Raw genomic sequence first — 13,899 nt, 5'->3', positions numbered from 1 at the left:
CCTCGAACCAGGCTAAGAAGATTATCTCCGGTATTCTGCAGAGACTCACGGGGAATCACATCGATAAGATCGTATTTGGTATGGTAGACAAACCCATTAATACACTGAGCCATGTCCAAACCTGTATTAATAATCCTCATGAATATTTTTTATAGTTGACAAGTTCCCCTATATAACTCTACTCACCTGGAATGTTTCCAAAAGTTGTAAATTGTCGAAAATCAGTATCGGATGGAATGATTCCTAATTGAAAGATTTCCTCAGCCAAAGTCGTAGCGAGTGGGTGTTTAATATACTTTTTATAGTACTGAAAATAATGGGAGTATTTTAAAAGATTTTTGACAGTGATTAAGCTTGAAATACGTTACTTGCACCAGCCATGGGTGGTTGGGACCAGTCTGGAATAGAATTTCGCGACCTCCACTACCAGCAGCATCAAGGTTCACGACAACTCTAGGAATGTAATGATTTGGTTGAACACATTTTATTTCATTAGTCCGAAGCTTACTTGCAGAATGGGGCCCATTTGTGTTGAGTTATGAATGCGTGTGAGGCTTGCAGGCCGCTTTCTTCAGCTCCATTGAAAAGAAAGACAATGGGATGCTCAAAGGACTCTTTTGTGGTTGCTATAACCCGGAAGACTTCCAACATCGTGACTATCATAAAGCCGGCATCACCCGCACCAGCACCTGGCTGAGTATCGAAGTGACTATTGACTAGAAGGTAGGACTTACTCGTACTGCTCTTGGGCGAGAGCTTTACGGCAATATTCTGAAGGCCTTGATATACAGTTAGCGCACCATTCCTTGAAAACATGCCTGAACTCTGTGATAAGTCGATTTCTATGTCGAAGAATTCCTTTAGTGATTCTGCTTTTACTTGGTTGAGTTCTTGCAGTAGGAACTCTACAGCCTCAACTTCATTTTCTTTACTGCCAACCATTTTGTTACCAATATTTGACAACGTAAAGAGGTCCTTGTATGCACGCTCCGCAATAAATACATTTCTGCTTACATCCTCCTTGGTCAGAGCCGTGGGTAGCCGATAGAATAGAGGGATTACAACGGCGAAGAAGAGAAGACTCCAAAACAGCACAAATCCACATGCAAAGTACCAAGGCACTTTAAAGTTCGTCTTCATTTTGACTATATTTGCGAAAGCAGATTCGCTAGATATCTTAAAATGGAATAATCAAAGAGAACCATAATATTTCTGACAAACCTTCGGAGTCATTGCTGAAGTGAACTCAAGCTATCCAAATAAGAACTAAAGAGTAAGTCGGATATGGAAAGACCTTTTATATGATGTAGTTGGCAAAAATCTTATCGAAGATATGAAGATATGAGCTTGTTTAACAGCCACATCGACTTGGAGATACTCTGCTTTCTAGCAAATAGAATGGAAGACTAAAAATAAATATTATATATTAATATTTTTTAATGATAATAAATTTCTTTTATTTTTTTTTATAAAGACTATGAAACTATATTATTGACTATTATATAAAACTATATTATTATTAAATTTGAATTATTTTTATTTCTTTTTATTTTTAGGTCTCTGCCCACAAATTTTAGTAAGGACAATGTCTAGTTTTGTGTAATTGAAAATATAATATATTCATATCTTGACATTATTCGATTTATTACGTAATTTTATGTTTATGTTCGTTTGATTATGAAATGATTATTGTGAGCACTCGAATTTATATTTATTATTTAATGATGTGTCGCTATCAATAAATATCGAATGATATAATTCTGTTGTGCTCTGAAGATAACGTGTGCGAGTTACCAATTCCAATCCACTTCGACTATTTGCTTGTTTTTATTTTTTTATAATGAATTGTAATCATACTACAAATATCACGTTTTTCGATGCGAGTTGGAATAAAACATCCTTAGAATAATGTATCGTTTTGTAAAAGTATTTTTATTTATTTACTAAGCATTGTTAAAAAATATATCGTTGGTATAGCACAGGCCACGTGGCTAGAATTCCAAAGGATGGGAAAGTGGATGCGAAATCCAAGCTTTCAGCGTCACCCTCTAGTTCAATATAATGGCCCGAAACTCCCAGCTGGAATATGGGCACATCGAAATCTCCATCCGCCTTCTGTAAGTGTAAAATTCAATTGAGTTAAAGAAAACTGAAATAAAAAAGGGCGAACTTACCGAGAACTCCAAAAAGAAGTTAAGAGGAGAGCTGTCAATGCCGTATGTGAAATATATATGATATGATAGTGGATATGCTGGTGGATCGTCCAGATAACTACGTAGGAACGACCAGTTGCTTAACTCAACGTCTTCGTAGGCTTGGATAAACAAACTCATATGGGAAGGTCCTGTCAAGTTGAACTCAAAACGAACAGTCGTAGCACTCAGAGTGGTTTTGCTTATCAACTCCAATTTTGTTGCTGCTGGTGGCTCGATTGACTTTGAACGGGGCAGCCACTTGCTCTGAAGTCGATTCTGAACATAGCGATAGTCATACAAAGGCATGCCACACATCATATACTTGTCGCACTTCAACTTAATGCTGACCAGCCCCGTCAGATTGACTTTCGCATCTAAGAACGTTGTCTCTTCGCGTCGATCTTGGAAATTAAACAAGTATCCAGACTCGTCCTTGCTGAGAGTTCCATCATACTCATAGAACATATTGCGTACTTGCTGAATATAATAAGTAAACGTTTGTGAAGATATTCTGGACCAAATATCTGTAGTCTATATATTGTCCTTACCAAATAGGCAACACGCTGTCCGCTGGTCTTTGGTCGGAATGGGAATCCAATTTGTGTGCTACTGGCTAGGTACATGGAGAGGGCTGTGATTGCCAACAGAGAGAGCACCACAAGGCTGGGACGTCGGAAGGTATTGATAAGAGGCACCTGTAATTAAGTTCAGTTTAAGGACTCTACATATGAAAAGGCGGTTGGATAATTTACCAGGAAACCAAACGAAAGAACCGTGCCTGCCGCTGCCAAGCCAGCAATGTACAAGTCCCTATTGGAAGCGCTACCGGAACGAGCACAAATCGGAGTAAGGATCACAATCAGAACATAAATGATATAGCTGCTGTGAAGGAAAGGAATTATCTGGCTGGCCTTCAGTAGACCTGTCCAGGCATAGCCTCGATCGTGCAGAGTAGTCAATAAGTTGAAGGCCAAGGATAGCACGTAGAAAATCAGTGGAATTAAAAGAATATATGTTGAACGCACTCCAAATACTGTGAGACAAGTGACTAGAAAAGCCAGGATGACGCCTTGACCATGTAATGCCAGTTGAACATGAAAGCCGGTAGAGATTTTTTTCTGAGAAATGAAAACTGAGTTAGTTTACGGAAAAGAATAATGAGTTAATAACTTACGTTCCCTTGTACTGCATAATAGATTGTGATTGGCAAACTAAGGCCAATTAGTGAGGGGCAAACATAGAGGCCGATGACTAATATCGGCGAACTATAGTATGGTAACGATAGTCCCAAGTTATCCATTACATTTGAAACAATAAAGGGAAAGGCGAGTCCGAGTACAAAGGAAATAACCTGTACGATAAGGACCAATGTGAACCAGCAAGCAACGTGGCAAAAGGAGACATGGGAAACAGCTGCCATGCGCCACATTGAAATGAAAATAAAAATAAAGGCAGCAGCAGCAACGCCATAGTTTAACCATATCCCTGTGGTCTGTGAGTAATGGATGAAGTAGAGACCTAGGAAATCGAAGAAGACAGCGTGTCCATTCGTGTGTGCCTATAAAGTGGAAAATCAGAAGTTTACATTCAACATTCATGTCAACGTAAGATTATCGGAAAAATACCTCTGTATCATGTAATTCTTCAGCATTAGCCAAACCTTGTACCAAGCTGAGTATATTATCTCCCGAGTTCTGCAAAGCTTCGCGAGGGATCACATCAATGACGTCATATTTTGTATGGTAGACGTATCCATTATTAATTTGAGCCATATCCAAACCTATGATTAATGATAGAATTTAGCATATTATTTCTCTAGTGCCTTTCTCAATTGGTACTCACCCGGAATTTTGGCATATTTTTTAAACTGCGTGAAGTCTGAATCCGATGGTATGATGCCTGATTGGAAGATTTCCTCAGCCAAAGTCGTAGCAAATGGATATTTAATGTATTTTTTGTAGTACTGTTAAGAGGTAAGAAGAGGTTACAGCAACTTCGATGTGAATTTGTTTTCAGAAACTTACTTTTAAAAGCCATGAATGATTGGGTCCACTTTGAAATAGAATTTCTCGAGCTCCGCCACCAACACCTTCCAGATTAAGAACAGCCCTAAGATCTTAAAATTGACACTCTGTTACAAAACTGTTAACTTGACATAGCTTACTTGCACAATGGAGCCCATTTGTGTTGAGTAATAAATCCGTGAGATGCCTGCATATCACCTTCTTCGGCTCCATTAAATAGAAATACGATCGGATGCTCAAATTGCTGTTTTGTTGTGGCAATAACACGCAGAACTTCCAACATTGTGACAATCATGAATCCTGCATCACCTGCAGACGGAGTGAATGGCTTGGAGTCAAAGTGACTGTTGACGAGGAGGTAGGTTTGGCTGGTGCTATTCTTTGGAGTGAGCTTAACAGCAATGTTTTGAACGCCTTGATACACGTTAAGCACAGTTTTATATGGGTAAGACCCTGACGCCTGTGATAAATCTATTTCCATATCAAAAAAGTCCTTGAGGGAAGCTTCTTTGATTTGTGCAAGCTCGTTGAGAATAAATTGTACTGCTTCGATCTCGTTTTCTTTGCTGCCCGTCAATTTGTAACCAATATTCGATAGGGTATACAGATTTCTGTACGCTCGTTCGGCAATGAAGACATTTTCATTTGCGTCCTCCAGTGTTAAAGCCGTGGGTAACCGATTATAAAATGGAATCACTACGGCAAAAAAGAGTAGACCCCAAAACACTAAGAAACCAGTCGCAAAGTACCAAGGTATCTTGGGTGCAGATTTCCTGCTGACCCACACTTTGCCGCCCCCACATTGCTCATCGAGTTCTTGAAGTAGCTTTATTTTAAATGGAGATTTTAGTTGTATGAGCTAATAAGAAACACTTTTTGGCTCTTACCAGATTTTCCGCGTGCCCCATTCTGATTCGCAAGTATATCTTTGCGGATCGTTCCACAAGTGAGAACTAAGCACTTTAGTCGGTCGTTGAAGCCATTTATAGATGTGACATTGCGTTATCTTGAAGGTAAAAGTCTGATAAAACCATTTAAATAATAATATTTATGATGTCAATTCGTGGGTAATAAAAATTAGACGTTCTGTTTACCTATTTGAAAATATTTAATAGGGTATACTGTTTTTATTCGAAAGTATGTAACATGCGGAAGTAGCCATCTTAGACTCTATGAAGCGTAGTTGTATTTGATCAGGATAATAACCTTTGGCATGCCGAAAACTATTGATTTATCTGTACTAGCTGTATCTAGCTGTTCGGGATCTTAAAATATAATATATAAAATCAAAACAATATGCCAACTTGTTGCAGTCAGTTTCGCTTTAAATTGGAAAGATTTGCTGAAAGGGTTGTTCATCAAGTGCAATTTTATTATTTTAACATAAAAACTTATTTTTTTTTTAATACAACTTTCACTGTATTGATTTTTTGTTATGGCAATTCACACATATATATTTAGAACACATAATGCTTATATATTGCAGGCCACTCGGCCAGAATAGAATAGGACGGAAAAGAAGATGCGAACTTCACGCTTTGGGCGTCTCCTTCATTTCCAATAAAGTGCGCAGATACTCCTAGTTGAAATAAGGGAAATCCCAAATCGCCGTGCAAACTCTGCAAATATATAAATAATATATCAGCATAAGCAAATCTTCATATAATTTCTCTTACCTCAGCTTCCACAAAGAAATTGTACGGAGAGCTGTCAATGCCATATGTTAAATAGATATGATATGGCAAAGGCGTATCAAGATAGCTGGGTAGAAAAGACCAGTTGCTTATCTTCACATTTTCATAGGGTTGGATAAACAAACTCATGTGAGAGGGTCCAGTCAAGTTAAATTCAAAGCGAACATTCGTAGCATTGAGCACGGTTTTATTCAGCATGTCCAATGTACTTATGCCTGGCGGAACAATTGGTTCAGAACGCGGTAGCCACTTGCTTTGAAGTCTACTCTTGGTGAATCGGTAATCGTACAGCGGCATGCCACACATCATTTCGGCCTTGCATCTTGATTTAATGCTAACCAACCCAGTTAGATTAACCTTTGTACCCAACAATGGTTTCTCTTCACGGCGATCCTGAAAACTAAACAAATAGCCCGACTCGTCCCTACCGAGTGTGCCATCGTACTCATAGAACATGTTGCGCACTTGCTGATATGGGAAAAGAAACATATTGGAATAAATACTATGCAATCTATTCAGAATACTCACCAGATATGCAACTCGATGCCCGTTGGTCTTTGGTCGATAAGGGAAGCCGATTTGTGTGAAGCTGGCTAAGAACATAGTCAGAACTGTGACTCCCAGAAGGGTGAGTATTATAAAGCTGGGCCGACGGAAGTTATTGATGAGCGGGAGCTACAATCAAATGTGTTATTTCATACCTTAAAGATAACAAGTGAATGACTGTATTTACCAAGAAGCCAAACGATAAAATCGTTCCAATTGCTGTCAACAGAGAAATTAATACGTCGCGATTAGAGGCACTACCTGAACGGCCACCCATTGGTGTCAGAACAACAATAAATATATAAAAGGTGTAGCTGCTACATATGAAAGGAATGAGCTGTCCCGCTTTAAGGATGCCCATCCAGGCGTAGCCACGATCGTGTAGCGTAGTCAATAGGTTAAGCACAAGGGATAGTGAGTAGAAGATCAGTGGAATTACAAAAATATACGTTGATCGTATTCCGAACGCTGTCAAGAAAATAACCAGAAGAGCCAGGATGGCGGCATGGCTGTGCAATGCCAGTTGAAGATGATAAGCGAGTGAGATCTTATCCTAGAAAATTGAAATAGATTGTGAAACATTGATTAACTTTCCACTTGAGATTGTAAACTTACATTGCGTTGAATATTGTAGTGGATTGTTATAGGCAAAGCTAGGCCAATCAGTGAGGGACACACATATAACCCAACGATCAGCATCGGGGAGCTAAAGTAGGTCAGCGATTGCCCCACACTGTCCATAAACCATGCCACTATTGCAGGAAATGCTAGTCCGAAAACAAAGGATAAAAGCTGGACGAGCAGGATCAGTGAAAACCAGCGCGTCACAGAGGAAATGGATTCGTAAGAGACCTTCGACATGCGCCATATTGAAACGAAAATCAATATAAGGGTAGCTATGGCAACACATAAGTTCAACCATATTCCTGTAGTATCTGAATAATGTATGAAGTATAGGCCAAGGAAATCGAAGAAGACTGCGTGACCAGTGTTGTCGGCCTATGAGATGAGCAGAGATAAAATTAAATAGAACAACACTTGTCAATAAGTTTACCTTATTATTTAATTCAGTTGCGTTAGCCAGTCCTCGAACCAGACTAAGCACATTATCGCCGGTATTTTGCAAGGAGCCACGAGGAATCACATCGATAAGATCGTATTTGGTATGGTAGACATAACCATTAATGCATTGCGCCAAGTCCAATCCTATTTCAAATCGATCAATAGCTTGATTTCAAATAAAACTGCCTGAAACTTACCTGGGATGTTACCATACTTATTGAACTGCCGAAAATCGGTATCGGATGGAATAATTCCTGATTGAAAAATTTCCTCAGCCATGGTTGTTGCGAACGGATGCTTGACGTATTTTTTGTAATACTTAAAATAATTTACACAATTAGTTAGAAATTCGACAGCAGTTGCTTTTCAAATATCTCACATTTACAAGCCATGGATTATTGGGACCACTTTGGAAGAGAATTTCCCGACCTCCACTGCCACCAGCATCAAGATTAACGACGGCTCTTGGATCAAAGTCCTTGCGTTCAAATTATAAAGTTTATAAAATCTTTAGGGAAAGACTTACTTGCAGAATGGAGCCCATTTGTGTTGAGTCACAAAGCCATGAGATGCCTGCATCATGCCTTCTTCGGCTCCATTAAATAGAAATACGATCGGATGCTCAAATTGCTGTTTTGTTGTGGCAATAACACGCAAAACTTCCAACATTGTGACAATCATAAATCCTGCGTCGCCGGCAGACGGAGTGAATGGCTTGGAATCGAAGTGACTATTGACGAGGAGGTAGGTTTGGCTAGTGCTATTCTTTGGCGTTAATTTCACAGCAATGTTTTGAACGCCTTGGTACACGTTGAGCATGGTACTATATGGAAAAGAGCCGGCTGCTTGCGATACATCAGTTTCCATTTCGAAAAGGTCTTCCTGTAGATTTTCCTCAATTTTTTTCAACTCATTAAGAATGAAATTTACTGCTTCGATCTCGTTTTCTTTGCTGCCAGTCAATTTGGTGCCAATATTAGACAGAGTGTAGAGATTTTTGTAGGCACGTTCCGCAATAAATTCATTCCTGCTGGCATCTTCGTCTGTTAGCGCCGTTGGTAACCGATAGAAAAATGGAATTACGATGGCGAAAAAGAGCAGTGCCCAGAACAGTAGAAACCCATTCGCAAAGTACCAAGGTATTTTGGGTCCAACATCATTTTTCGTTACTGTGTCGGCGGCTTCATCAGGCTCATCTGCAATCTATTATGAATGTGAAGTGGATATGAAAAGGAAATGCTACTACTGAAATGTTTGCAATTATTTTCTGAGAACTACTTCAAGATGCCTTTTCCAAAACCTCAAGAGATCAACACCAATAGTGCTAGATAATTTCTGATTATCATATCACATCGTAATTTATAATTTATGAACTGTGCATTCCATAAAATTCTATAGATTCCCATTGTTAATTGCTTTTATTTTAGGTATCTACATAGATGGTTCCTCCAGCTATTATTCCAATGGTTCAAGGGCGTTCTTCCATATCCAAAAAAAGAGTAAATAAATAGCTTTGCTTATTTATAAAGTGTGTTTGAAAAACTTTGCGAACATAAATAAACATTCCAGCACGCGTACGCCAAAGTATATATATATATAGTTTTTGTGGCTCAGCAATAAGTTAACGCTGATTAAAAATGGAGCGTCGCCTTACATTTAATTACCGATAAAACAAATTAGCGCAATGATAATTTCATTGACTTTACTAGAATTTCTTATCACAAGAGTTGATAGGCAACCAGCAATTAATCAGTCATCTCGATGGATATTTACTATCTATGAATCGTAGTCACTTGAATTATATACATATAACCGCACCTTGTTTTGACATGAGTCAATGCGACGTCGAATAGCGCGCAACATCTCATCAAGACTCGCACAAATTAACTGATCTCTCAGTTCGCATAGAATAGACAAGGCAGCACGGAAGCACATCTTATCTCAAATGCTTAGCATAGATGCTCTCTATAATTTAAATTGTGCTATGCTCATCTGAGTATTCGCAGAATGTGATTCGACGCGTTGCGTAAGGGCACACACGAGAACTGATTATTCAAAGGTCTTCGCTCGCTCGGGTAGCTCGACTGCCTGCTGTGGCCAATGTTTATACTATTTACTCTTCTCTAGTTGTGGTATTGCATGTTCGAACCGTTTATATTTAATTGCCTTGCCTATTCCTAGCGGAATTTGCTTAACAAGTAGAATGTTTACATTACCAAAAACAATAGTCAAATAACACCGACCATTCCAATAAGCACCTCAAACATCAGTTCATATTTGCCTGCATTCTTTTATTCAACATAATTATTTTGAATGTAGCTTTTTCAGAAATGTTCTATTTAAAATATGTAACGTTTATATAGTGCCGGCCACTGTGCCAATATAGCAAAGGAGGGGAATGAAGAAGCAAACTTTACTGCTTGAGCGTCTCCGGGACTTTGTATGTAATGTCCGGAGACTCCAAGTTGCAGCACTGGTACATCAAAATCGCCGTCGGTTTTCTGCAGATGATAGAAATAAACGAATTTAGTTCAATTACAATGGGATTCTGTGTGCATTGCATCTTACCGTAAGTTCCACATAGAAACTCAATGGAGATCTATCAATACCGTTAGTGAAGTATATATGATAGGGTAGCGGAGCTGCAGGTGGCTGCGCCAGATAGCTTGGTAGGAACGACCAGGCACTTATCGTCACGTCTTCATAGGCTTTAATGAATAAGCTCATGTGAGTAGGTCCCGTTAGGTTGAATTCAAGGCGAACAGTTGTTTCGTTAATCGTTGTTTTAGATATTTTCGTCAACGTGGTTTCCTCTGGTATTTCAACATCTTCAGTTCGTTGCAGCCATTTGCTCTGAAGTCTATTCTGAACAAAGCGGTAATCATACAAAGGCATGCCACACATCATGTAGGTCTCGCAACTCGTCAAGATACTCTCCAATCCAGTCAGATTGACCTTCGTGCCCAAAAGTGGTTTTTCTTCTCGCCTGTCCTGGAAATTGAACAAGTATCCAGACTGATCCTTACTGAGTGTACCATCGTACTCGTAGAACTTGTTGCGCACTTGCTGAAATGGTCAAAATAATATCTTGGATTATACACTAGAAGTCAGTAAGCTATATAGGACTCTCACCAAATATGCAACTCGCTGGCCATTGGTCTTTGGTCGATACGGGAATCCGATTTGTGTGCTACTGGCCAAATACAAAGCAATGGCAGTGACTACGCACAGAGAGAGTACCACGAAACAGGGCTTGCGGAAAGCATTGATAAGTGGGACCTGTTTGAATAAGCAACGTTATTAACGTTAACTGGGGAAAATATGTCTTTTCACACTTACCAAGAACCCAAAGGAGAGAACTGTTCCTACGGCTGCTAAGACGGCAATGTACAAGTCCCGATTCGAGGCACTGCCTGCACGTGCACCCATTGGTGTCAGTACTACCACGAATGTATAAATCAGGTAGCTGCTATATAGGAAAGGAATCACCTGGCTGACTTTAAGAACACCCGCCCAGGCATAGCCGCGATCATGCAGAGTAGTCAATAAGTTAATGCCTAAGGACAGCATATAGAAAGCCAGTGGAATTACGAAGATGTAGGCGGATCGCAAGCCATAGAGTGTAAGACCAACGGCTAAAAGGGCAAGGATCAGGGCTTGACAGTGCAATGCCAATTGGAGATGGTAAGCATTTGATATCTTATCCTGCGGATGGAAAATTGATAATAAAACGCTTACAATTAAGAGAAGATGGGTTAATGCACTCACGTTGCGCTGCAAAGAATAGTACAAGGTGATTGGCAAGCTGAGGCCGATTAGTGAGGGGCACACGTAAAGACCGATCACCAACAACGGAGTGCTGTAATAGGTCAGCGATAGTCCCAAGGTATCCATTCCATAGGCAACTACAGCAGGAAGTACCAGTCCAAGTACAAAGGAAATTATCTGGATGATAAGCACCAATATAAACCAGCGCACCACATGGCATATGGAGACATTGGACACAGCAGACATGCGCCACATCGAAATGAAAACGAAAACTAGGACAGCTGCGGCAACAGCAATATTTATGGATTTTCCCGTAGCTTCCGGATAATGGACGAAGTAGAGACCCAAGAAATCGAAGAAGACTGCATGGCCAGTCTTATATGCCTATAAAGAAATTTGCAAGAACTTAAGCACACTTTTGATCCAAGAAACCGTAGCTCAATCGCTTACATCCGTATCGTGCAATTCAGTAGCATTAGCCAGTCCACGGACCAGGCTAAGGACATTGTCGCCGGTGTTCTGGAAGGCTCCACGAGGAATCACGTCGATAAGGTCGTATTTGGTGTGGTAGACAAACCCATTAGAAATTTGAGCCATGTCCAACCCTTTAAAATATTCCGCATAATTGTTATTTGAGGATAACAAATTAGATAAAGTGCCTTACCGGGGATATTTCCATATATATTAAACTGTCGGAAATCTGTATCGGATGGAATGATTCCTGATTGGAAGATTTCCTCAGCCATGGTCGTTGCAAATGGATGTTTGACATAGTTTTTATAGTACTGTGGAAGGGTATAAGAGCTTTGAATGACTTTCAGCTATAATTTTATTAGAAAAACTTACATTGACTAGCCATGGATGGCTGGGGCCAGTTTGGAATAGGACTTCCCGACCTCCACTACCAGCAGCATCAAGATTAACGACGGCTCTATGATGAAACGGTCTTTTGTTAGATATGTTCTTCTTGTTGAGTGGGTAACTTAAATTTCTCACCTGCATTTTGCCGCCCATTTGTGCTGCATTATAAAACCATGAGATGCTTGCATCGCGGATTCTTCAGCTCCGTTAAACAAGAAGACAATCGGATGCTCTAGAGCCTGTGGAGTGGTTGCAATCACACGCAGAACTTCTAACATCGTGACAATCATAAAGCCCGCATCACCCGCAGATGCAGTGTATGGCTTCGAGTCGAAGTGACTGTTGACGAGGAGATAGGTCTCACTGCTGCTTGCTTTGGGCGATAGCTTAACAGCAATATTTTGAACGCCTTGGTACATGTTTAGCATAGTTTTGTACGGGAATGCCCCAGAGACTTGTGACACATCAATTTCCATATCGAAAAAGTCTTCGAGGAGAGCTTCCTTGATCTGTGCAAGATCACTTAGAATGAAATTGACTGCATCCACCTCATTTTCCTTGCTGCCAATCAATTTGTTGCCGATATTGGATAGAGTGTACAGGTTGTTGTAGGCCCGTTCAGATATGAATACATTTTTCTTTGCATCCTCCATTGTTAGGGGCGTAGGTAGCTTATTGAAAAAAGGTAGAACCACAGCAAAGAAGAGGAGTCCCCAGAACAGCAGGAAGCCACTTGCAAAATACCATGGTACTTTTGAATTGGACTCCGTTTTGTCCACATTTTTTAGAGCTTCGGCAGATTCTGCCAATATCTATTTAATATTAATAATTTAGCTTGAAGAAATTGAAACTCTGCGTATGTCATTAGTCTCTTACCAACTTGTCCTTGTCACTCATAATGCTCCTTTACGAAGTTCCTATCTGTTGATCTGATTCCTAGAACTTCCAAAAGAGAACTATGCGGCTTAAGCAAATGGTGGCTGCTTTTATAGTTGTCAGAAAAGTAATCAAATTCATAATTTTAAAAGAGCAATTTAAAAAGATATAATTTATAGTGCCAATTCATTGATTGCTTTAATTGTTTGGGACAAATTTTCGGGTCTCTAAGATTGTGCGAAAGAGTGACAATCAAATCATATAATATTATGTGTTAATAATAATTATCACCTGCTTAAGGGTAGTTTGAAAAATTTTAATTAATTTAATTTTAATTAATTTAATTAATACTATTAAGAATAAAATGTAAAATTGTTTTCAGGTATGGTTATTTTTACTTCATACAAGCCGAAGATATGAGGTCTTGACAAAGAATTGGGAAGTCCTCAAGGTGGCTGCTAGTCACAGACTATATATATTTTAAAACAAATCAAATCAATCAGAATTGGTAATACAGGTTTAGATAAAGTGCATAAGAGTAACAAATAAATTGGAATCTCTGCAAAAACTGATTTACTGAAAGCAAGTATTAATAGTTTGTTAAATTATGAAAATCTTAATATATTTTAATTTAGCCTGGAATAAAACTCAACAAAGTCTCGCAAACTTGTTGAAGTGCCCATTTTATATTTTACAATATACTTATTCATCAATAGATTACTCTGCTTTTATCTGTGCCCATATATAATATGTTTATTATGTTCAAATCGCGCCTCTTTAATGATATGCTGATATCAAATTATTATTGGATATAATTTGATATCAGCATATCATTGCACTGAACAACAACGATTTAGACACTCGGGTGAAATT

The 13,899-nt window shown here is 39.2% G+C and overlaps 3 protein-coding genes across 3 annotated transcripts; all 3 read right to left on the bottom strand.

Annotated features, from left to right (window-relative positions):
* Positions 1-1,953: 1,953 nt before the first annotated feature.
* LOC115483456 (endoplasmic reticulum metallopeptidase 1-like) lies at positions 1,954-5,162 on the bottom strand. The gene is made up of 10 exons (XM_030225512.1): positions 5,107-5,162; positions 4,360-5,045; positions 4,220-4,304; positions 4,038-4,158; positions 3,821-3,975; positions 3,370-3,753; positions 2,948-3,313; positions 2,744-2,890; positions 2,175-2,672; positions 1,954-2,115 (listed from the first exon to the last, which is right to left on the bottom strand). The coding sequence occupies exons 1-10, from the start codon at positions 5,125-5,127 to the stop codon at positions 1,954-1,956; spliced, it is 2,625 nt and encodes an 874-aa protein (XP_030081372.1). The 5' UTR covers positions 5,128-5,162.
* A 499-nt stretch (positions 5,163-5,661) lies between these two features.
* On the bottom strand, positions 5,662-9,393 carry LOC111597905 (endoplasmic reticulum metallopeptidase 1-like). The gene is made up of 10 exons (XM_030225446.1): positions 9,340-9,393; positions 8,048-8,724; positions 7,901-7,985; positions 7,719-7,839; positions 7,514-7,665; positions 7,075-7,458; positions 6,647-7,012; positions 6,442-6,588; positions 5,896-6,381; positions 5,662-5,838 (listed from the first exon to the last, which is right to left on the bottom strand). The coding sequence occupies exons 1-10, from the start codon at positions 9,382-9,384 to the stop codon at positions 5,677-5,679; spliced, it is 2,625 nt and encodes an 874-aa protein (XP_030081306.1). The 5' UTR covers positions 9,385-9,393; the 3' UTR covers positions 5,662-5,676.
* A 467-nt stretch (positions 9,394-9,860) lies between these two features.
* On the bottom strand, positions 9,861-13,047 carry LOC115483455 (endoplasmic reticulum metallopeptidase 1-like). Its single transcript, XM_030225511.1, has 10 exons — positions 13,027-13,047; positions 12,286-12,962; positions 12,136-12,220; positions 11,954-12,074; positions 11,740-11,894; positions 11,290-11,673; positions 10,861-11,226; positions 10,654-10,800; positions 10,090-10,587; positions 9,861-10,022 (listed from the first exon to the last, which is right to left on the bottom strand). Exons 1-10 carry the CDS (start codon positions 13,045-13,047, stop codon positions 9,861-9,863), a joined length of 2,616 nt encoding a protein of 871 aa, XP_030081371.1.
* Positions 13,048-13,899: the final 852 nt, after the last annotated feature.

The sequence above is a fragment of the Drosophila hydei genome, unplaced genomic scaffold, assembly GCF_003285905.1.
Source record: "Drosophila hydei strain 15085-1641.00,03,60 unplaced genomic scaffold, DhydRS2 tig00008134-arrow-pilon, whole genome shotgun sequence".
NCBI classification, from domain to species: Eukaryota; Metazoa; Arthropoda; class Insecta; order Diptera; family Drosophilidae; genus Drosophila; species Drosophila hydei.
The sequence above is the reverse complement of the archived record's forward strand: the minus strand, read 5'-3'. Positions and strand labels throughout refer to the sequence as shown.